Source organism: Erigeron canadensis, chromosome 9, assembly GCF_010389155.1.
Source record: "Erigeron canadensis isolate Cc75 chromosome 9, C_canadensis_v1, whole genome shotgun sequence".
Lineage (NCBI taxonomy): Eukaryota > Viridiplantae > Streptophyta > Magnoliopsida > Asterales > Asteraceae > Erigeron > Erigeron canadensis.
In genome coordinates, this window is record NC_057769.1 from 4,804,427 (window position 1) to 4,831,330 (window position 26,904).

General features: G+C 31.6%; 2 protein-coding genes across 2 annotated transcripts; both read right to left on the bottom strand.

The window, feature by feature from the left end:
• Positions 1 to 6,093: 6,093 nt before the first annotated feature.
• LOC122581613 lies at positions 6,094 to 7,197 on the bottom strand. Its single transcript, XM_043753856.1, has one exon. The coding sequence runs from the start codon at positions 7,195 to 7,197 to the stop codon at positions 6,094 to 6,096; it is 1,104 nt and encodes a 367-aa protein (XP_043609791.1).
• Positions 7,198 to 8,720: 1,523 nt separating this feature from the next.
• Positions 8,721 to 10,072, bottom strand: LOC122581614. The gene is made up of 2 exons (XM_043753857.1): positions 9,770 to 10,072; positions 8,721 to 9,432 (listed from the first exon to the last, which is right to left on the bottom strand). Exons 1-2 carry the CDS (start codon positions 10,033 to 10,035, stop codon positions 8,721 to 8,723), a joined length of 978 nt encoding a protein of 325 aa, XP_043609792.1. The 5' UTR covers positions 10,036 to 10,072.
• Between the last annotated feature and the right edge of the window lie 16,832 nt (positions 10,073 to 26,904).

Below are 26,904 nucleotides of genomic sequence, written 5' to 3' on the forward strand. Positions count from 1 at the left end.
CACAAGACTCACGAATGTGTTGTATTACAACCCTTAACCAAACACATTCTCGACTAGCTTCATGAATCGCCAATAATTCTGCATGGTTTGATGATGTGGCTGTGATTGTTTGCTTTACAGAACGCCATGAAATTGCGGTACCTCCACTTGTAAATAAATATCCAGTTTGAGATTGTCCATTGTGAGGATCAGATAAATATCTTGCATCTGCATAACCAACCAAACTTGTTTTCGATTGGTTTGTAAAATACAAACCCATATCTTTTGTACCTTGAAGATATCGGAAAATTTGTTTTACCCCATTCTAATGCCTCCTTGTTGGGCATGAACTATATCTTGCTAATAAGTTTACCGAAAATGATATATCTGGTCTCGTATGGCTAGCAAGAAACGTTAGTGCACCAATTGCACTTAAATACGGTATTTCTGGACCAAGAATTTCCTCCTCATCGCTCGGGGGTCGGAATTGGTCTTTCTCAACATCAAGCGACCTTACAACCATTGGGGTACTCAAGGGATGTGATTTTTCCATGTAAAATCTTTTGAGTACTTTCTCTGTATATGTTTCTTGGTGCACAAGGATTCCACCCTTGAGATGTTCAATTTGCAACCCGAGACAAAACTTCGTCTTTCCAAGGTCTTTCATTTCAAATTCCCTTTTTAAATATCCAACCGCCCTCTGAAGCTCTTCCGGAGTTCCAATTATGTTTGTGACAACCGTCAAATTTCAGGTCGACTATAACTAGAAATTAAATTAATATATGCATTTATTTAGATAAATGTACCATTATATGCCCATCCATTTTAATATGAACATATTTAGTCTATGTACTATTTGAACACATTATATGTCAATAAGTCACAAACAATTGAAACATACACATAAGCTAGACATGTTAATCCATTTGCATGAGAAATATTAGTAGATATTAATAACATACATATTTTTTTTTTAAAAAAAAGTGACTTAATTACATACTTATACAAATGTAACAATATTATTATAAATGTACAAAATGAATAAACGGTGAATGCAAATATATAATAATACTATGGATAAAAATGACGACTTAATCTACTAAGCTAGTCTACAAACCTATAGACCTTTGAGCCCATCCTCCTGCCATATCTAAAGTTACGTAAGGAATTAAAACCAAATATTTTGTACTGATAGTTGTAAGTGTAAGTATATATATATATATAGAAACAAATGGTCCCCTCCCATTTTAACCCCACATCCTTCTACATTAAGTAAAAACCAAATACCCTTTCACCTTATCCTCTCCCTCCCTCTGTCCGTTCAAAATTCAGGCCACCACCCCAGTCAAGCCGTCGCTGTCCGCCTCTCACGTCACCATCAACAAGTCATCACCGAACCACTACAGTCCCCAAACACCACCACTTATTGGTTATATTTTGGTTACTTCCAAACCCATCAAAATTCCTATCCTCTTTTGATCAGTACACTTGGAATCCTTGAGTGTTTAACCTTTGGTTTTAAACACTTAACACTTGGTAAGGATAGAACACTTTATGTTCACAGATTATGCTTTCAAGTATTTTTTTCTACGTTAGTATCTGGTTTCATCACCCAAAAGTGATTTCAAGAAAAAGTCTTTGTTAATATTTTTTTTGTGGTTAGAGTTAAAAGGGATAAAAAAATAATAATTTATGCTTAAAGAATTATTATGGATGCTTTTCTTTTGTCCATGACATGGTCTTTTAGAAAGGGATGTGTAAGTTGTCAGATATCCATATGATACTATTCACATATTATTTTAATGGGGTAGGGTAACTAATCATAAGATAGAGATAAAAGTTTTTAACAAGATGATGGTAAGGTTGGTCATTGAAAAGAACGTGACTAATTAAAAAAGGGAAGGGTGATACTGAAAAGGTTACGAACATTCTCGGAATGAAAAGTTTTGACGATAAAGAATTAAGTTATTTTAGAAAGATTGACGTACAATCTAGTTTTGGAAAAATATAAACGTTGACGGGTTGGAATTGTATATACAAAAAGCAACTCAGTGTACATAAGGATAACCCAACACCTGTTATCAAAAATCCCTAACTAATAGGGGTCGATATGCAACCGTCAGGGCCCGAGTACACGAGTATATTTGATACATGACATACCTACTCAGTGGTATTGAGATATCGATACTCATGTATGGTCTCGTGGATATAAATACTCGTATATAATGACAAATAATATATTTTAATCTTATGCAACTTGTTACTTATATAATCTATTTACAATACAGAAAGTTGACAATATAGACTTCAAAGATATGACCACCAAAATCGGAGTACATGATCGAGTTTATATTACGTACAAATGCAACTCACAAATTCTTAATACTTATATATGGAGCTAGTTAATTATAATAATAATTCTAACAAAAACAATTATCATATATTAATTTGTATTTAAACACTTCAAGATATTTTATTAATATTACAATTTGCTTTGACAAAATATGTACTACTTTTTATTTGGGTGATGAAATTTTTTTTTTAAACTAATGACTTTTACTAACACACATTATTAAGACATAGTACGTATTTGTTTGTGCATTAGGTTAACGTCACGCTTCGGATATCTTTTGCATTTTATCACATTCACTACTCCTCACGGTGAGTTTTCATAGCCCCATTTTATTTTATTTATTTTTGGGGTGAAATGCATGCTCTTTACTTTTACGATGAACGCAAGTACTTTAAAAACTGTATACTTTGATTGTACTAAGTTGCATTGTTTACTTAAGGCCTCACCATCATGAAACGATTAGTTATGGACTTAAACGTAGATATATTGAATAGTACTATTTGGGATTGACACTCCCCATCCGGGTTGGTAGCTCCAACTTGACCTGCAGGGTCGAACGGATGTTATATATTTGGAAAACTTGAGTACTCTGAACAAGTACTTACTTGAGGCACACCACTGTCAAGTTTCGTTTCGTGAGCTTAGTTCAATGTATACGTACTTTTCTTTAGCATTGTAATTAGACAATGGCTACGTAAATTCTTGTGGTTCATAATACTTACTTTTATATAAAAACCAATGGAACTCACCAACTTTATGTTGACACTCTTTAGCATGTATTTTAGGTAATTAGACGATTTGCTATGACTTGAAAAGCTTTCTATATGCATGCATTATGGGAAGCTGCCCCATATCTCAGACCTTAGGAATTGACTTATCAATTTGCTAAAGTCTCTATCTTTATTATATTGTTTAATAATAATCTGATGTTTTCAAATAATGAATTTCGTTTCAAGTATTGTATTATCAACTTTGTCAAACAATGTTATTTCTAAATGTATTTCAAAAACGACGCGTTTTGTGGTCGTTCGCTATATCTTGTGTTGTGATCTCATGAACGTCACGCCCCCGGATTTAGGGGTGTGACAATGTTCAAGTCATCAACATATACGGCAATTATCACGTATTCTGAATTTGACCTTTTCATGAAGATACACGGGCATACTGAATCATTTTTGTAACCTTCTTTCAATAAATACTCACTAAGGCGATTATACCACATACGCCCAGATTGTTTCAGCCCATATAATGATTTATTTAATTTAATTGAAAGTTGTTCTCGAGAACTTGATTTACATGAATCTGGCAATTTGAACCCTTCTGGGAGTTTCATGTAAATATCGGTATTAAGTGAGCCATAGAGATAGGTTGTTACAACATCCATTAGACGTAGATCAATCCCTTCTTGTATTACTAGACTAATAAGATTACGAAAAGTTGTCGTATCCACCACTGGAGAATATGTCTCCTCATAATCAATTCCAGGTCTTTGCGAGAATCCTTGTGCTACCAATCTTGCCTTGTATCAGACAATTTCATTTTTCTCATTACGCTTTCGTACAAAGACCCATTTATAGCCGACAGGATTTACACCTTGAGGTGTATGGACCACCGGTCCAAAAACTTCCCGTTTATTTAGGGAATCTAATTCTGCCTTGATTGCGTCTTTCCATTTTGGCCAATCATTTCTTTGTTTACATTCATCAACAGATGGTTCTTGATCCTCATTGTTTTCCATTACTTCTAGCGCTACATTATATGAAAAACTATCATCGACGTCGATTTCATTTCGATTCCATACCTTCCTAGACATGATATAATTTATTGAGATCTCTTCATTTTTAGGTACCTGAGGTTCTTCGGGAACCATCATGTCTAGTGTCTCTCCAAGAGACTCCTTTTTCGGTGTTAACATTACCTCGACTTGACCATCGACATTATTTGCTCCTTTCTACTTTCGAGGATTTTTATCTTTGGAACCGATTGGTCTACCACGTTTGAGACGTGGTTTTGACTCATTACCAACACGTGGTTGTCCTTCTGGGACACTTATTTTCATTGGAGCATTGGCGGCTGGTATATGTGACTTGGTCACTCTCTTTGGGTCAGTGAATGCGTCTGGTAATTGATTTGCTAATCCTTGTAAATGAATTATCCTTTGAACTTCTAGTTCACACTATTTAGTTCGAGGATCAAGATGAGATAATGATAATTCACTCCAAGTCATATTGTTATTTTTCAGCTGCTTTTCATCTCCCCCTGATGTTGGGAAAGTTGATTCAAGAAAATGACAATCAGCAAATCGAGCCGTAAACAAATCACCTGTTGATGGCTCTAAATACTTAATGATCGATCGTGATTCATACCCAACATATATCCCTAACCTTCTTTGAGGTCCCATCTTTGTGCATTGTGGTGGAGTGATAGGAACATATACAGCACAACCAAAGATCCTTAAATGGGAAATATCTGGTTCCTGACCAAAAACCAACTTTAACGGGGAGGAGGTATGGTAACTCGTTGGCCTGATGCGAATTAGTGCTGCTGCATGTAAAACTGCATGCCCCCAAGCAGTTACTGGTAGTTTTGATTTCATAATCATTGGCCTTGTAACCATTTGGATTCGATTGATAAGTGATTCAGCGAGTCCATTTTGTGTATGTACATGAGGTACAGGATGCTCTACAGTTATCCTAATAGACATGCAATAATCGTTAAATGATTGGGATGTAAATTCATCAGCATTGTCCAACCGAATTTTCTTGATGGGGTAATCCGGGAATTGTGCTCTCAGCTTTATCAATTGAGCTAGTAGTCGTGTAAATGCCATATTACGACTTGATAGTAAGCATACATGTGACTATCTGGTTGATGCATCAATTAGGACCATAAAGTATCTAAATGATCCGCTAGAGGGGTGTATAGGTCCACATATATCCCCATGTATTCTTTCCAAAAAACTCAAAGATTATGTCCCCACCTTGACTGGTGATGGTCGGGTAATTAACTTCCCCTGTGAGCATGCGACACATGTAATGTCTTTGGACTGAAGAATCTTCTGGTTTTTCAAATAATGTCCACATGAATTTTCAATAATTTTTGGCATCATAACTGATTCGGGATGGCCTAGCCGGTCATGCCAAATGATAAAGTTTTCTTGGTCCATAAACTTCTGGTTTATGACCGCGTTTGATTCAACTACACTAATTTTAGTACAATACAAACCCGAGGCAAGTGCGGGTAATTTTTCTAACACATGCTTTTTACCCGAAATCACATTTTTAATTTGAAGGTACTCATCATCATTTTCACAAGTAGTCTCAAGATGATATCCATTTTGACGAATATCTTTAAAGCTTATTAGGTTTCTTTAAGATAATGGAGAAAATAATGCATTGTTAAATTTAAGTGGAGTTCCATTTTGTAGAACAATATAAGCTTCTCCAAAACCTTCAATTAATTTGGATTTTCCAGATATAGTACCAACATTTGCCTCTTTCAAAGATAAATTAGAAAAATATCTTTTTTTCTTTAAAATTGTATGTGTAGAAGCACTGTCAATAAGACATTCATCTTCTCCATAAGTTAAATACTCCATGTGCTTCAAAAGAAAAATAAAGTTCCATAAATAAAAGATATATGAGTAATAAGAAGAAAAAAAATTATTCCATAACATGTTTCAAGTTTTCAAGACAAGACATGACAAACCTCAAACGAGAATGTCTTAACAAAACATAAAAGAAAATAACATAGCATAAATTCTAATCATCCATATTAAGGGAAAAGTTGGAGGCATCCAAATGGGTTGTATCGGCCACGACATCACCAAAATCAAAATTAGCTTGCTCGATAAGGAAATCATTATAATCCAGATTAGTTGCATTAGTGTTTTCTTTGGGAGCATCAACACTTCCATCTTCGTATGTGAAATTTGACTCTATCCCTTTTCCTTTGTCTTTGATTGATTGTTTATAAAGTTCCACCAAGTGTTTAGGTGTGCGACATGTACAAGCCCAATGGTTGTTGCCTCCACAACGATAGCATGTATTTGATGGGGCTCCATTTTTCTTTTTCCCTTTGTCATCATTAGTTTTCTTTTCACTATCATGCAACTTTTGGTGGGTTCCCCTATTTTTGAATTGAATACCTTGAGAATTTCCTCGAGCATATCCACGCCCACGTCCACGACCATGACCATGACCACGACCACGATAATGGCCACGACCACGTCCTTGACTTCCACTTTGGCCATTATATGTTGCCACATTCGCTTCAGGGAATGGGGCTGCACCAACCGGACGGGCCTCGTGGTTTTTCATTAATAGCTCATTATTTTGCTCGGCCACAAGTAAACATGATATTAATTCACTATATTTTGTAAATTCCTTTTCACGATATTGTTGTTGCAAGACAATGTTTGAGGCATGAAAGGTGGAAAATGTTTTTTCTAACATATTCTCATCAGTAATATCAGCACCACATAAATTCATTTGTGATGTGATTCTAAACATGGCTGAGTTATACTCACTTATAGACTTAAAGTCTTGCAATCTTAAATTGTGCCATTCATGACGAGCATTTGGTAATATCACCGATTTTTGGTGATCATACCTCGACTTCAAATTGGTCCATAGGACAAGTGGGTCTTTCACGGTAAGGTATTCATTTTTCAATGACTCATGGATATGATGGCGTAAAAATATTATCGTCTTTGCTTTATCTTGGGCATTAGTAGTGTTTCCTTCCTTGATTGTATCCACAAGATTATTAGCATCCAAATGGATTTCGGCATCCAATACCCATGACAAATAATTTTTCCCGGTGATATCTAATGCTGCAAACTCAAGCTTTGCAAGATTTGACATGATTAACCATATTAAATAAACATACATGGATTAATATATGTTAACGAGATTGTAACAAGCGAATATAAAACTCGAAGACAGTTAGTACGTATGTAAATCAAAGATGAAACAAGTTGATAATAAATATGGTATAACCTTTCAGATAACCTCTTTAATAGGTAGAAATAAGTTATAACATATTAACATGTACACCATATATTACTAGTTCAATGTAGAATATTGTTTAGGGACTTTACAAAAAAAAATGGCTTTTGGATTTTGACGGTGGATTCTAATGCATATGGACCCTACTGTAAATTACGAGTATTAATATAAAAAAAAAATAAACACACATTCGTATCCACACAAAATGCATTTATAGATATAAATATACTTAGAATAGAGTAAACGTGTATGCTTGTAAAAACAAAATTTAATACTATAAAGGAAATTGAAAACCTTTCACAAACCAACAATAACATGCATCTTTTCATATTCGTTGTGAAAACAACTAAAAATTTATTGTAACCATGTCTTCAACAAAATTCCCAGTACTATTATTTTTATTTTATTTTATTTTACTATTATGTTTTTTTATAGAAAATATGTCTAAAAAAAAAACCACCGTGATGATCTTTAGTTCAAAAAAAAAGGAAAATCCAAGTTTACATAATAAATTAAATCTCATCGAAAAGATTGCTTATATGTATAAACAAAACAGAGCATATATATGTATGAATCAAAAGATAATATTGTGAGACCGAGAATTATATTTCAATATGAGTTATTTTAGTAGGATAAAAGAGGACAAAATACCTTTCTAACACAACCCAATATCATATGAATTATAATATGGATCATGTTTGAAAGATTAAAGATAATGATGATTTAGACTATATTCTATACCTTACGATGATAGGATCTTATTCGAAGAGCAAGTCGTGCTGATAACGTATTAGATAACAATAACTAACAAAGATTATAAAGACATAAGAAAGTAGGAAGAGTAAGATAGTTCTAATATTATACTAAGATATCTCTAATACAATGATACTATTTATAGGGCTCTAGGAACCTTATAACAATAAATGAGATTAAAGGTTATGTACATGGATAGTCACAATATAAATATACATTTATAACAACAACCAATTTATAGACCAACGATGAACTCTTTAGAAGATGTAAAATTAACAAAGCTAACAAATCTAATATGTTCAACTCTAAGCACAAGAGTAGAAGGTCAGATGTCATATAACTTTAACATCGTGTCAATCTTATGAAACTTTTCATTTGTATTTTGTATATTTTCTAATAAATCAGCTAATTATTAGTTAATGCATTCTATAAACCCATGATATATGTAAATAAAAGTAAAAAATATATATAAATGAAACTAAATAATAATAATAAAAAAAATGATAAGCTATAATTCAAGGAAGTATACATTATTTTCATTGTGTTATTGTAGAACGACAATATGATATTATTCAAAAGAATAAACAATGAAAGAAAATTTAGAAAAACATTACAACTCTACTACCTTACATAGTTACATATTCGCTTTCCAATATTGGTTTTGTCCGAGTCTCCATTGCCACCGGCATCATAGCATTCCCCACGGCAGAGACGGCCAATGGAACACCACCCTCCGTCACATATTCCATTTTCTCCATCCTCTTTCGCCGTTTCCACCGTCTCGACGTCCACAAAACCACCACTAACAACACAAAAACCCCACCTCCCACCACCACCATCCCACCAATCAACCACTCATAATCATTCCCACCACCACCACCACCACCACCACCACCAATAGCAATCGGATTCTCCGGTTCCTTAACCGGCCCTTTTTCCGACACATTTTCCTCAACAACCACCCCAAAATGGCCTTGTTTTAAACTCAAACAAACACTTCCATTAACAACATGATCAAACTCAACCCCACCAAATAAATCAAAAAACACACATTTTGGCTTAACCCCTAATTTATTTGACTTAACCCCTAATGATGCAAATTTTATCAAAATCGGATTCTTGGATGCCCGAATATCAAGCTCTGGGAGCTTTTTCGCCTTCAAATGTGATGCATTGTAAGCTAATAAACCCACAATTGGTGACAAAAACATATACCCTGGTAATTGGTAATAAAATGACGTCCAATTCCCTAAATTTTGATACACTAAAACTAAACGTTCAACGTACGGATTCTCGAACACCCCCGTCGGGATATCAAATTCTTTGTACCCATAATACCTGTTAATTTACGAGAAAAAAAAAATTATATAGTATTTTTTTATTTTTCCATTAATACAATATAACAGTACTAGCAGTATTTGAGATGACCCAACAAACAATAAGATGTGTTATATTCCCACTTTAAACAAAAATGCTAGACTTACAATATAATATATATATATACACAAAACAATGTATATCTACAATGTACATAATTATAAAGTAAATACTAGACAAGGCGCATTTTTATAACATATACATACATATAATATGTATGTATTACCTTTCAAAGAAGCATATATAATATGTACTCAAACTCTACTTAATAATATTAATACAAGATTACAAGTAATACCCTTTTCTCTTTAAGCCTCCACTTCTCAAGCGAAGGGCGGAGACTTTGATTCCGGTGAGCTCGGGAGTCACATTGCCGTCGTAAACGACTCCGGTTTTAGGATGGGGACCTGAAAATGATCTAAAAGCATAGTCTTGAAGAACTGAATCAAGATACCTAGATGAAAGTGAGATGTTTTTAGATGTTGTTAGTGATTGAGATTTAAGAAATGTGAAGTTAAGGAGAAAAATGGTAAGCATTATACAGTAGAAAACTAAAGAAATCATGGGTTCATTCAATTCAATTCAATGAATGAGATTTCAATATCAGTGAACTTTTATTTTTCTTCTTGTAAACTTTTATTTCAAGATCTAGAATTGAAATAAATAAATGCGAGGGAGCATAACGGGTCGTTCTTGAACTGAGTGTTTAATACATTAAATTTTACCTTGGTACAATAGTAGTTTTAACTTTTAAGTTGATTTTTTATATATGGATCGTTGTTTATCAGATTCGAAACATATTACTAAAATCTATGTATGTATTTTAGTACCATATGTGTAAGATATTACGAGTATGGTACCCACGCATTGCGACAGATATCATGGATGGTGGTGGCTGGGGTGTTGGTGATGATGGACGACGGCGGTGGTTATTGACGGAAACAAAATGGGTGTATTGTTTTGGTATATAGAAAGAGTATATTGCGTGTGTGTGTTGTTTTGGCAGAGAGAATGAAAGAACAAGGATATTTGTGTTTTGTTTTAAGGAGAAGGGTAAATTGGTAATGTTTCATGTCCCAACAAACTTATAATTTTTATAAAAGACTATAGAGATGTCGCTATATACTTATAATATGGTTCTGTATAAATTCTCACACATAATTTTATTTTAACTAGCACGGTACCCGCGCTATGCGGCGGTGGTCGTGGCGGCGACGGTGTGATGGTTGGACGACTGTTTGTGGTGGAGCGGCGGTGAGTTGTGTATTTAATTGATATAAAAGGTTAATGGACATATTTTAAATGATAAAGGACTGACAGTGTAATTTAATCATTAATGTTAAGAGGATAGTGTATATGAAAGTATTTTAAGGGGTGTTAAGTGAAAATATTACATATTTTCAACATTACCAAAAATAAACAGGGTTATTCTTTTTATAATATAGTATAGATTTGTTTTATATGTTTATAATTTTACTTTTTACCTTAGCATTCTTGAATTTATTTGTACAAGACCAAAGTTTATAAATTCGTTGCCGTCTCTTGATAGAAAAGGTGGCCTGGGGGTTTTCCTTTTGTGGGGGCGCAGGTTTGAATTCTACTGGGATGTCCTAGTAAAAGTTTTGTCCAAAGTAACTAGATGGGGGAATCAACAAAAATTGAGGTTTGCCGTTAAAAAAGAAAGGAAATTTAAATCCGCTAGCTTAAAAGCTAATGAGCGTAAATCATGTCTCCACATAGGGTTTTTTTTTTCCATAATTGCCATGAATTTTATGATAATCAAATTTTGGTAGAATATGTTGCTCATTGATAATGCTAAAATAATATATATCTAATTACGTGTTATCCGGTTTTTTCAATGTATATTTATAACCCATTTCATGAATGAATGCATTTTAGGTAATTATTATTTGCATAAGTGTTTTGTAAGTAAAATTTAAGAACGAACAAAAATTGGTGAAATAACAAATCAAAAACAAGTCAAAATGGACGAGAAAGTCAAAAGCTACATTAGAAGACAAAATAGGCACCTATATGGAAGTCAACCTCGACAAAGTATGATTACCTCGATAGAAGTCAACCTAACCTCGATTGAGGGTCGTGCAGAACCAAGATTTTCAAATCTACTTTCTCTGTCATTTTTACATGAAGTGATTGACAACCACCTAGTGTAGCTGGTGAGCAAGCCTATAATTCATCTTTAATGGCAGACATGATACTGCATCAACCATATCACGCTAATGAGCCGCAAGATACTTTTTATGGCTATAAAACGAAGACGCGTACGAAAAAAAAAGTGTGCACCGAGGAATTCAAAGTTAGTTGCTACTCGCATTTCCATTCCCTTGCCGCACTACAACCACCATATAACAACACCCACATAGTGATACTTTGCATAAATATCAATTAGCTATGAATCTTTCACTTAATCAATTAGTGGATTTAACTCATATGAACATCAAAAGATGGAAGCCCAGCATTCACTATTGACTATTGAGTAATTATGCCCAAAAACAGACATATTATTACAGTTTGAAGTAGTCATGGTGTAACAGGAAATCAACTCACGTTAGAGTTTACACTCTAAGATACAAATAGAAAAACCAATCATTTGAATAAATACAAAAAGATAAACCAAATAGGCCTAAAAAACTCCCTTTGGAGCCCCGTCGGCCTTTATAAAATGCGATTTACACAGTTTATGTGGAGGGTCGACGCTTTGCATAAATCCTTTGGATTGGCAACCCGCCGAATGTCCAGTTAAGTTTTACCTTATTAGGAAGAAGGCGAGGCTATCTCTGGTATCGTCCTTAGAATTGGTTTCCACTTGTATGAAACACTAAAATCGTTGTGCATTTGATCTTGTGCATGACCCTGTTCCCTTCTCTGTTGATTGTTCTGTTCTATCCTAAACTTTGGAGGCCTATTAGTAACCAGATGTCGTGATGCTACTGTCCGAACAAGGCTATGATACATACTATCACTAAGTGCTAACCCAACTGGCAATAAGAAGTAAAGGCAGTTGCAACTTAGTTGCATTTCTCCTTGTAAAACTGTTCTTTCTGAACAACACCGAATTACCTTGTGATGCTGATAAGCAGATAACACGTCTCTCACAAACGTCCCGTCTTTGAACCTTATTAAATCCCCATCTTCTTTGATTACTAGAACTTCTCCTCTTTGTTTTACCATTTCATTTTGGCAGCAGACAAGTGAGACAGAATTACCCATTGTTGCCTTGTTTTTCGACGGTTTGCTAAATTTGGAATAATGTAATAATATATGCAGAAATGTCAACCAAGTTTCGATTAGTCCTATGAAATAGATTGGATGTTCTTATGATACATGTTTTTTCCTAATATAAGACAAAGGAAGGTTGCATATACATTTGCATCTTGTGTTTATCATAATTATGAATAAACCATGCATTTTCCACACAAAGATAGCATTGTTGATATAAACTGGGTCAACTTTGTCTTTCAATTTGTGATGTCTACAATGTAAAATGGTATAAATTTGGGTTTTACAATGGAATATATGAGGTACTTTGTTTGAAAGTAAACCTCGTGAGGAATCTTGTCCGAACTTAACTTTCAGAAGCTGTAAAATCAAAACAACAATACAAAATCTCATCTTATCTTAGAATTTTGAATTTTTAAAAACAATGATTTTTACTATTTCTCCGTAGTCTTATGTTTCATCATAGGTATTCGGGAAGTAAAAGTTGAATAATCTGTTGTTCAAAGAAGAAAAACAAAAATCAACTATTTTAGCATAATATCATTATTTTTATTTTTATTTTTGTGAACGGCAGCATAATACGATCCGAGTATCATTATAACTTCATATCTTACACGTAACTACCGCACACGGACACTTTTAGTAATAGTAAATGGTTATTATGGGTTGTCACAGGGGAGACCCGGAGGGCTGGCAAGCAAGACATCCGTATGAAGCATAATTTTGAAGGGTACAAAAATGTTAAAGTTTTCTATGGATATTATATATGTAAAAATATAATATGTTGTATTATATAAATATAAATATATTTGATTCTAATAACAAATTAATGACTAAATTGTAAATATATAATATTTTAGGTACTAAATATGTATGTACATATAAAGTTATGTCCTTAGTAATAGATAGAGAGAATACATAGATAGTACATGTTTTTACAATTAACTAAATAAAGCTTAATTAGACTATCTACGTTGGCATATTTAAGGGAACCCATGTGTTAACATAGAGTTAATTATTAAACATCTAAATAAAATTTAGAAGATAAAAATTAAATCCTCTTGACACTTTTTGAAGATCTTGAAAAAGCTTGGTTATTTCCTGAATGCAACATTACATGTAGAATATTGTTGACTATTCCAGTCACGGTTGTATCTATCAAAATGAGTTTTTCGAAGCTGAAGCTATTAAAATCTTACTTACGATCAACAATGTTCTAAGAAAGACTTAGTAGATTGGCAATGATAGCTATTGAGAATAAAATTATACATAGTATAGACTGCGAAGAGCTAATCAACCATTCCCCTATGAAGAATGCTAAGTGAGCTTCTCAAATCATTGGTTATATGTATTTCTAATACTATCATTTTGTTATTGTTATAATGTCTCAATTATATTTAAAAAAATTCTTATATAAATGAATTCCTAAGAGTTGAGGGCATTTTTTTTCTCGGCTGGACTAGGCATTTGAATTCTCGAGGCCGCCCCTGGTTTGTCATATAGTATCGACTCATTGTCACATAGAGGTAAATAAGAAAGCCTCAAGGCCATATCCGAAAACCGAAATAAGAGAGATTCAGCTGTTACAGAACCATGGCCTCATCTGACCCGCTTTTTCTAAAAGCAAACGCTTATCGAACTGAAAAGTGAAAAGCCTCTTGCTTTACCACCCCGGTTCTTTTATGGGATATTTACCTAAATAAACAAAAAAAGAAAAAAAACTCTTATATTATGAATTAAACACACATTTTAAAACTTATCAATTTGGACATTATACCCGTGAGGTTTTGGTATATAACTCACGGACTCCATCATCAAATTAGAATCCAACAGCTGGCATATTCCTCCCCCACCAAGTGCAGTCCACCCACATCCCGTCATCATTTTATCTCTTCACCCATGACACACAATAATCACCCCCTTCGAAAACTTGCAAAGATAAAAATTTTGAATCTAAGTATTCTTAACTTTTTTCCCCAGACAAGCATTCCAGTAATAGTAATCGAGCATAAAGTTCAGGTAATTTTATTGTTTAAAACTTGAACACATAACAACAGTGTGTAATTATGTGCACAAAAACTATAGTGGGCAATTTTACTTAATTATAATAATCTGATCATAAAAATGGCAGCCGAGGCCACAATTTGGGATTCTTGAAATCTGCATGTTTTTTTTAACAACAGAGAATTTAGTTTAGCATGTCATGAAATATGTTTTGAAAGCTACGCAATCTGATCAAAATTGAAACAACTAGCATGACCTTGTACCTAAAATAGTGAGTTCATGTGGCGACGGTTTTTATAAGGCAAGACCTGTTATGAAACAAACATTTATAACTGGTGAATACACGTGGAACGAGATCAAACTTAGACCGTATATCACTCAAATGAGTCATGTTGTCGTTAGACGAAAAGAGGCCACTGATGTTGAGCCTCATTAACGTTTTATTCAATAACGAGCATATTTTGAATTTGTCAATCGTTTTGTAATCATATATTCCATCAACAAAAGGAAATCCTCCCCAACGCGAAATAGAAAGCGTAGAACCCTAAATATACTTTAATTAATTGAAGGAACAATGGTTGGATATGTGGTGGTAGTATCTTGATTTGTTTAGTTTAGGGATACACACATAACTCGATCTGGAGATGGATGAAGAAAAAAACGTAAAGACACGTGGCAAGTATAAATTGGTTGATACATTCCGTATGGTTATTATCAAAATCTCACGGGTATAATGTTCAAATTGGCAAGTATTCAAAAGTGTGTTTAATTCATAAAATAAGGACTTTTTTTTGTTTATTTAAGTAAATATCTCTTCTTTCATTTACACCACATGCCATCCACCATCACTCCCCATGAATTGATTTCCGTAATCCCGTCTCTTAATTGATTACCGAGTGAGAAAATCTTGATTTTCATCAACCTTGACATCCCATTTAACACTAATTTTTTTTTGCCTGTTCAGCAAAAATATCTAGAAATCTTTCCTAATCATCAGTGGCGAAGCCAAAATCTATACTTTGGAAGGGCCAAACTAGACAACTAGTAATAAAAGCTAAAAATTATTCCGTCAAAACGAATAACAAAAATAAACAAAGAGAATACAACAAACTTTATCTGACGTTATTATTTAAAAAATTTTAGCTGAACTCGATTCATTAAAACCATCTAAAATTGAAGCTAAGCTATGCGTCTCGGTTATTTTCTCAATATAAAGAACAAGAGCATAAAAAGAAATTCATCGCACATTTTATTACGAAATCAAAACACTTTGAACCCGTAAATAATTATAGACCAAACATAAACCAAAAAAAGCAAAGAAAAACAATAACCTCATCTCGTTTCTACTAACAAACACCTAGATCAAAATAAACATATTAAACATAACAACGATTAATAAAATTTTTGTGTACTAATTTGCTAATACACTAAGTAAGTAGAAATGGCACAGTCAAGCATAAATAATATAGTCAAAGAAGAAAAAGAACTGAATTATGAAGGAAAAAGACTACTATACTTTTATGATGACTTTGTTAGATAGAGATAAAAAGAAAGGAAACAGAAATGTAACTCCTAAACTTCCAAAGAAAAACTACGCTCTAAGAAGATATATTAATATAATCTAAATAACTAAGTGGGCCTGTCAACTTATTTAGACTTTGGTGGATGGGAAGCACACTATAAATTAATATTTTATGGACTTATACATATAAATATTGATAACATTCGTATGTTCAGGATGGGCCTTGGCCCAGCCAAGTATCAACATGGCTTCGCCTCTGCTAATCATTGTATAGATTTGTGCGAAATTGGATATAATATATATATATATAACCTGAGATTCGGATATACATACCACACATTATTATAACGTGATCATAGCTAAGTATTACACTAAAATGGATATGACGATGAAACAGTTTTTTTCTGCTTAAATATAACTTTAACCGTTAAATCTGGTTTTTTTTAAGTATAATGTTAAAAAAAAAAATTAATATATGCATGTATAATTGGATGTAGAGAACAAAATTTCTATTCAAATCAACAAAAATATAATATTTTTAAGTATAGTAAATTTCAAATACTGAAAATTTTATATACGGATTTTCAAACAACATCTATAAACTAAACTTGTAAAACATGCCCAAATATAGATAGATATAATATAATGTCAGAGGTAGACTAAAAACACCGGTTTTTAGGAATCAAAATTAAGCATTTTTGGTAAATCATAAATCAAGCAAACTGACTCGATTGCTTCTATCTTCACATCAATATGTTACAAGATTTTTTATTAGATATAACCAGAACAATTTATTTAGACTCTTTCCGAAACATTAAAGGATTACAAAATGAGTGAAAAAACTTGTGTCAATTACGGTGACCCAATACACGAGAAAAATTCATAACCAACTAAGGTCAAGCCACTAGGTTTCATTTCGTGGTATTTTTGTTGTAATCCTAACCATGCCTTGGGACCGAATGAATTACAAAGAACAAAAAGAAATATGGGTTGTGTAGAAATTCAGTCAAAAAGAAGGCTTACATCACGAGCAGCCATATTTGTATTTTTTTTTATTTATTATTATTATTATTTTTTGAAAGTCAGCCATATTTGTATCTAACATATTGCTATCCACCAACACAAAACTAAGACCAATGATGCCAAGAATATGGGGACTATCACATATTCTGATCATAAAGTGTATGGGTGAGCAAAAACCGAACCGGAAAACTAAAAGCCGAAAAAACCAAACAAAAAAAAAGAAAACTGAACGAAATCTATTGGTTTGGTTTTTGTTTTCTAAAAACCAAACGGATCGGTTCGAGTTTCGGTTTCATATGCCAAAAAACCGATTAAAAACCGAACCGAACTGAATATATTTTAATATATTTTATATTTATATCATATTACATATATATTTATTACTTTTAATTTATAAATATGTTAATATATTTACTCTTTTTATTTTTTTAATGTACAAAATCTATATAAATTATACAATTTTAATAAAAACGTACAGTAAAAACAATTCGTTTTATAAAAGTTACACCAATTTTAACACCTGAAAAATAAAATTAGCTAATAAAAAGCTTCTCTGTACTTTAGTTTTTATAATATCATTTTTTTTTTCTTAACAATTGAAAGTTAAATTTATAACATAATATATAAAAAACTTTTTAAAAAAAATTTAAAAGAAAAAACCGAAACCGATCCAAGCCGAACCGGAAAACCGAGAAACCGAACCGAACAAAAACCGAATCCAATGGTTTTGATTTCTAAAGACCGAATGAATCGGTTCGAGTTTCGGTTTTAGGCAAAAACCGACTCATACTCACCCCTAATAGAGTGCTACAACAACAAAAGTGGAATAGAATAAACGTTTAGCAATCAATAGATTCACAATCCATTCATTCCAAACATAACACTACTTGCCCTTGAATTGATTTTAATAATTCTGTCTTTTAATTGATTACCCACGATTGAAAGAATCTTGGTTTATCATCACCCTTAGACATCCCATTTAACCCTCATCTTTTTGCCTTATCATTTCTAATGATTGTATAAGGGTGATGATAAACCAAGATTCTTTAACCGTTTTTTTCTACTTAAATATAACTTTAACCGTTAAATTTGACTTTTCTTAAAAAAAAAAGTTAATAACAATTTAATGTTTGCGTGCATAATTGGGATTTAGGGAACAAAAATTTTACTCAAATCCAAAAAAATATATATATATTTTTTTTCATGTTTAGTAAATTTTAAATACTGGTATTATATATTTATATCTATCAATATTTGGGCATGTTTTACATGTTTATAAATGTTATTTGAAAATCGGTATAAAAAATTTGGTATTTTAAATTTTCTAAACTTGAAAATATTATATTTTTGTTGATTTGAATAGAAATTTTGCTCTCTAGATTAGGGATGAGAAAAAAAATCGGAACCCGTGACCCGCCCCGGAACCGACCTGCCCGAAGGGCTAACGGGTCAAGCTTTTGTTGCATTTTTGGGCCACGGGTTGGGCGGGTCGGGTCGGTCCGGGCTGAGTCAAGCCAAAAACCGAAAAAAGGTGAAGGAAACCCGTGACCCGCCCGAACTCGACCCGACCCGATTTATCACGGGTCGGGTCACGGTTCCAATTTTATGGGTTTTCACGGGTCCCGGGGCGGGTTTTTACGGGTCGGGGAGGGTATACATGCATACATTAATTCTTTTGTTATTATTTTTTTTAAAAGCCATATTTAACGGTTAAAGTTATAATTAAGCAAAATAAAACAGTTTCATCGTCATATCCATTCTAGTGTATTACCTAGCGATCATCAGTTCATCACATTATAAGGCTGAGTGGTATGACATGCACAAATCAAGAAATGGTCCAAAAAATATTGTTGGGTGGTATGTATATCCGACTCCGGTTATATATACCCAATTACGTAGAAATTCAGTCCAAAAAGAAGGTAAATCACGAGCAGCCATATTTGTATCTAACATCTTGCTGTCCACCAACACAAACTAAGACCAATGATGCCAAGAATATGGGGACCATCACATATTTTGAATTTTTGATCATGAGTGCTAGTGCTACAGCAACAAAAATGGGAATAGAATTAACGTCCAACAATCAATAGATTCACAATCCATTCGTTCCAAACATAAAACCACATCCCCTTGAATTGATTTCTATAATTTAGTCTTTTAATTGATTAGCCACGAGTGAAAGAATCTTGGCTTTTCATCACCCTTAGACATCCCATTTAACCCTCACCTTTTGCCTTTTTAGCGAAACACCGTCGTGCTAGGGGTAAGACTGTCTACATCTTAACCTCCCTCATACACCGTCGAGGTATTGAGACCCAAAACCCATGGAAAACGACATTGGACGTTACTTACTTTTTTTTCTTTTCTAATGATTGTATAGGGTTTGTGCGTAATTGGGTATATATAAACGGAGACTCGGATAAACATACCACTCAGTATTATAACATGATGATAGTTAAGTAATACACCAGAATGGATATGACGATGCAACTGTTATTTTCTGCTTAAATATAATTTTAACCGTTAAATCTGGTTTTTATTATTTAAAAAAAAAAGTTAATAAAAATTTAATGTTTGCGTGTATAATTGGGGTCTAGGGAATGAAATTATTACTCCAATCCACATAAAAAACAATATTTTTCATGTTTAGTAAATTTTAAATACTGGTTTTCAAATATATATATATATATATATATCATCTATAAACTTGTAAAACATGCTCAAATAGATAGATATGTATAATGTAGTAACGGGCATGGACGCATGGTACCCGCGCAATGCGGCGGTAGTAGTGGGGAAGACGGTCTGCTTTATTAGGAATTTTTGGTAGTTATGTAAAGAAAAAAAAACAAAAAAGTTCAAAGACAAATAAAGTATTTCAAAGACATAAATATTTAATAGGGGAGAGCTTTGCTTTATTAGGGACCAGGCCACAAGTTTTTAGGAACTAAAATCAAGCAATTTTGGTAAATCATAAAGCAAACTTACTCGATTGGTTCTTTCTTCAAATCAATATGAAACGAGATTTAAGTTTTGGAAAGACATCAAAATATTGAGATTTTTTTCCCCATATGATTGTCTAGATTTGTGCTTACTGAATACATTCAATATACACACCATTCAGTATTATAATGTGAAGATAACAACTTTAGATGATCTCAATACGCTATACATAGTTTAGGTATAATAATTAAATATGACTTTAATCATAAAATTCAGCTTCGGATCCCGAGAAAACAAAATTTCAATTCATATAAAGTAAATAATACATTTATATATATTATGTAAATTTCAATTACCAGAAACTAATAATCACACTGCGTTATACCGCCGTAGTTGTTACTCGCTGTCGGATCGCGCAGACATATAATATAACTACTTATATATCTATACTATCTAATATTTAATACTATCTTATAAAGCATTTTGCTATTTTTTAAAATCTCAAAAGATGATTTGAAATACCTAAATTACCCATCTTCTTTATTCACTAACTTAAACATATCTACCTAATATACCTATAATAACCTTAAATATCAATCATTCATTTTTTTTATCTCCTCAAATCTCAACCACTCATTTTTTTATCATCCATAAATTATTTTATTCCTCTAATTCATTCAAAATCTTTTATCTCAAAAACCGTATATCGACAAATTATAAAAATTGTATGGGTGTTCTTAAAATTTTATACTTTTTCATTAGAGATGTAATTCGATATACTTTTAATGAATTTTTAAATCCGAGGGCGGAGCCCTTACGGCTAAGGCATGTGACTATCATACTCTATGACTTAACCTATCACCACACCATCTCACTGCCGCAACGCGCGTGCACTATCTCTCGTATTAATAAACAAACTACCTTCCTCTCTTTTCAACTCTCTACCTTTAAAATACCCTTAATTTTCAGCACATTCATAACTCACACACTAAATATATTCAGTATATCCTTAAAATCTTGTATACTCATATTTATCCAAACTATCTATCTCCCTTATTAATTAATTTAAATATTTTCACCTAATATCTCTATAATATTCTTAAAAAAGTTATTTACAAAAGATACATCCATTAACCATAAAATAACTACACTGCCATTTACGTCACCAAAATACCCTTAATTTTTAACACATTCCTAACTCACACACTAAATATATTCAATATACCCTTAAAATACTGTACACTCATATTTATCCAAACTATCTATCTCTCTTATTAATTAATTTAAATATTTCCACCTAATATCTTTATAATATTCATAATAAAGTTATTTACAAAAGATACATCCATTAACCATAAAACAACTACACTACCATTTACGTCAACTACTTTTAGATTAATAGCCACATCGTTACCACCACCGCCACTAGCATAACCCGTTGCCACCACCGCCGCCGAATTGCGCGAATACCCATCTCGTATTAATAATATAAGCTCTTTACGATAATTAAACTAGTGGATATATTAATTACCATACATATATAAGGTAATCAAATGCAAGCAAGCAAATGCTAGTAGTGAATGGTGAGCATATATTGTGGGTTTTTTTATGGGTAAGTATTCCCTCAAGTTAATTTCAAATTGAGGGGTAAAGTTAGGAGGATTATGACCATTAGATTGAAATCAATGATCAAGATTCAATATTTATCTTTAAATCTCAACCATTGATTTTAATCTAATGGTCAGTATCATTGCAACTTTACTCATCATATATACAAAGAATGAATGGCCAAGAAGTCACTTATCTTAGGGCTACTAGTCCTAATAACTTGAGGGAATCTCTGCCTTTTTTTATATACCTCTTTTGATAACTCTGCCAAATAATTTTATCACTATTCATCAGTGGTTAGGAGTTATATATGGCCACAAGAGTGACATATTCTATAGATAGTTTGTTGATTGACATGTTCCATAAATTGGAAAGAAGCTATATATAATATAGAGAGAGAAAAAGAGAGAGGGATGAGAGTATGTGGTTGTTATTTACTTATCTTATTTTACTTTTTAATCCATAAAATGCATGAGGGTTCATTATTTATTCAAAATATTACTCGTAGAATATTAGTATTTGAGTGGTTCTATACCTAGCTTAGGTACATGACAAGTTGACAACCAAACACTCACTTTTCTCATATATATATATATATAGGTAACATCATTTTGAAGTATTAACTAGCACCGCCACTAGCACAACCTTATATACGTGAACACTCCGGTGAGAACACTTTTAAAATAAGAACGGTGAGAACACTTAAAAACATCATTTTGAAGTATTAAAAGTCTATAAAACTAACATAGTGCATAATTAATTATCATTATTTAAGTGTTTAACAACACATTGATCCGTCAAAATCAAAAAAATCACGTTTTTTGTTGGATGCATCATTTTGATGAATATGCATCCAACATGGATGCATAAAACAAAAAAACATGATTTTTTTTGACATAACAATGTGTTGTTAAACACATAAATAATGATAATTAGTTATACAATATGTTAGTTTTATGGATTTTTAATGCATCAAAATGTAGTTTTTAAGTGTTTTCACCGTGTTTTTATTTTAAAACTATTCTTATTCAACTTAAAACTATATTTATACTTTGCCACATAAGATTTTTTCTATATGTCATCTCCATGAATTTTTCCATTTAATAAATACTACATTCCTTTTTCGTTACAATATCAATAAAAGAAAATAACAATATATTAAATAAAATAAGTCAACTTTTTATTGGTTCCAAATAAATAATTGCTATCACCTTTTTTCAATATATAAGTTTGTTAATTACTAACCTATAAATACATCTATATTAATATGTGTTTTGTACGAAGTGTCTAAGTCACTATATCAAGTTTATTTCACAAAATTGTTATTGCTAAATGTATCAATGTATGTATGTATTCTAATATTTTGTTTTTCCACTCATTAATGTAGTGGATCTGATATTAAGAAAATTTTGAATATTAGATTTTTAAATACTTTCAATTAATTTTATATAATTTTTTATTTAAATGTTGCTTATTAGAAATTTTATTGATTAAATACTAAAAGTTTTGAAAATATAATTCAAGAACCGCACGGGGCAAAAATCCAAATTTTTATATATAGTTGTAAATGTGCTCGCAAAAGGAGCTGAGGGAGATAGAAAAAACGGAATATCAAAGACACATATAACATATGGTTCATCATATATATATCGATCACATGAATGTATCATCATCGTCATCGTCATTATCGTCATCATCACCATCGTCGTCGTCATCATCATCAAACCGAATAGAACTCCACCTTATAAAGTTGTTGAAATCTCGCGGCTCTTTCGCCATCCTCTTATAAGCTAGAGTAGTAGTAGTAGTTTCTTCATCCGTGACGTCCTGATGTTGATCTGGATCAGCAGCAGCAGCAGGGTGATCATCATCATCATCATTAGCATCATTTGGTGTGATTTGATGATCTGTAGTAGTATCCTCATCAGTAGAAGAAACTGATGGAGCCAACTGCATATATATAGACTCCTCGATGCTGTCACAGCTGGCTGTAGTAGTCATCATTTTACCCGTCTCAGCTGCTGCTTGTGATTTATTCACTTTTTTTTTATTATTATTATTACTAATGCATAGTAAAAGATTTGCTGCAATACTTGTTTCATCATTTATGTTATAATTAGAACCATTATTATTATTATTGTTACTACTTTCACCATTATTAACACCTGCATTATAATTTCCATTAAATTAAAACCAAAACCAATTACTTAACACAATATATATATATATATATATAGATTCCTTATTTTGAGAACCATTTTTTTTTTAAAACATGAGAACTCTTAAATTATATATTTGTTCACATGTTTTTTTTGTTCATTCACATGTGAAATGATATAAAAATATATGTTGTAGAAGAAACTTTTTCAAGAAACCTTCAAATTAGCCAATTATGAACTTGTGAATGAATTTATTCACGTTTTTGTTCACATGTGACAACCGGCTATATATAAGGTTTCGAAAAAAAAATTTGTTCTACAACATATGTTTTTACAACATTTCATATGTGAATGACAAAAAACATGTGTTCCAATATGAAATTCAAGAGTTCTCACGATTCTTACAAAAAAAATAGGTTTATATATATATATATACATATATATATATAGGGGAACCTTATTTTGAGAACCCATTTTTTTAAGAACCTTGAGAACTCTTAAATTATGTATTGGATCATTTTTTTGTTTATGCACATGTGAAACGTTATAAAAATACATGTTGTACAAGAAAGTTTTTTTCAAACCTTATATATACCCATTTGTTAACATGTGAATAAAAACGTGAACATATTCATTCACAAGTTTACAAAGGCTATTTTGAAGATTTTTTAAAAAAGTTTCTTCTACAACATATTTTTTTATATCATTTCACATGTGAATGAACGAAAAAAACATGTAAACAAATATTTTTTTTAAGAGTTCTCATGGTTATTAAAAAAAATGATTCTAAAAATAAGGAACTATATATATATATAATTGTGGTACTACGGCTAGAGTTCCGCATATATAAAATTAAAAGAGCTAATTGAAATCTTGTTTTAAAATTACCATCACAATTTCCTTTTCGACTTCTCAAGGAATAATTGTGTAGTACTGTAGCGTTCACCGGATTGGTGCCACTACTCGGCCCACTGCGCGATTTGGTAGCGTCATTTTTAGAAGGCTGTCCTCGTCTAGTCTTTTTGGGCTGATCGCTGATTTCATTAACTTGATGATGATTGATTTGCAGATTTTCGTTAGCAATAGTAGGGGCTACAACTATAGCGTCATTATTTGCATTATCCATATATCTTCTGCAGAGTTCACAATTTGACCCATCAATTAACAAGTGTGATGATCCGTACACTATTAATTTTTAGTCATACACCATTATATATAAGTGTTGTACATCTGTTATAAAATTCAATGGTGAATTTGTGATAGGAAAGGTGCAAATTTTTATGCACCCTAAGGGTTGCGTTTAATATTTTCATAAATTTAATAGTGTAAAGGCTAAAATTTGATGTATAAACAGAGTGCATACAAATCATTATATGCTTAGGATAAGGTATATTAATCAACCAATATATTAACGCAACTTTAAAGAACAAAAATTAAGTATAGTTTAAAAAATGGTATATATCTATTAAAGTTTTGGCCTAATAAATACTTGAAATATTGCTTATTTCATATTAATGCAATTACATAAGATACTGCCTTACAATGTCTAAAATCAATTTTCATTTAAATTTTGGTATGAATGAAATACTTCCATATATAAAGACAAAGGTTTTTTCTATAATAATTTCTTTTGAAATTGGCATTGAATATATAAAAAGATGTGTCGTTAAACCCAAATATGTCGTTTAAAAAAACTTATAGAATTCAAAATCTGTATATTTGGTAAATTAGATAACAAGCTTACTCAATTACTTCTTCCTTCAAATCAATATGCAACGAGACTTCTTGTTATCTTATATTTAAAAAAATCTTTATATTAAATAAAAAAGATTGTTTTTTACAAGTATTTTTAAAATATTTTTTATGTTGCAAATCCATATTTTACCTTAAAAGATTTTTTAATATAATTATGATGTCATATGAAAATAAAGATTACCCTTTACACGTTTAATAAAAATATTAATCTTTTATTAAAAAGAAAAAAATTCTCACTTATACATTTTTACCAAAAAAATGTATTTTTTTTATTTACTTAATGCAATAATTATTTTTATTTTATAAATTATTATTGTGTCAGTTGATTTATCAACTATAAATTTTGTTAGTTGAATTATAATTTTATATCAAGTTATATAATAATGTTTCAACAACAAACATTACATATATTTTTTATAATATAGTTTATGATTTTGAAGTTTTAATTAACATGTACCGGTTAATTAACTAGTATATTAAAATGTCAAGAAATGTTTTGAATGATTGTCTAACTTCGTGGGTAATTTAGGTATATGATCGGAGATTTGGTCAGATTTATAAAGTAAAAATAGACATGATGGAGATTTATTTTTTTCATTTTTGTTTAAATGTAACTTTGACCGTAAAATTTATTTATTTTATTAAAAAAATAACTTAACAAAAATTTAATGCATGTGTATATGCTTAGAATCTAGAGAAAAACAAAATTTCTGCACACAATCACACACCAAATATATATCCATGTTTATCGGTAAATTTCACACACCAGTTGTCAGATATCATGTAGATTTGAACTTGTAAAATATGTCCAATAAAAAGATAGAATGCCATAAATAGACAAAGATATCAAGTAATAGAAATCAAAACTAAACATTTTTTGGTAAATAATAAAACAAACTTACTCAGTTGTTTGCTTCTTCAAATCAATATTTGACCGGACTTGTTACTATCTTAAAAGCTAAAAAAATCTAATAAAATTGAGAATTTTTTTATGACTGTCTAGCTCTGTGCTTAATTGGGTATATATAAGCGAAGAATCCAATATACATATCACTCAATTATATAATGTGATACTAACTAATTAATACACTAGTGTCGATATGATGATGGAATTGTTTTCTTCTGCTTTAATACTACTTTAACCGTTTAATACGGCTTTTTTAAACAAAATAATATAAA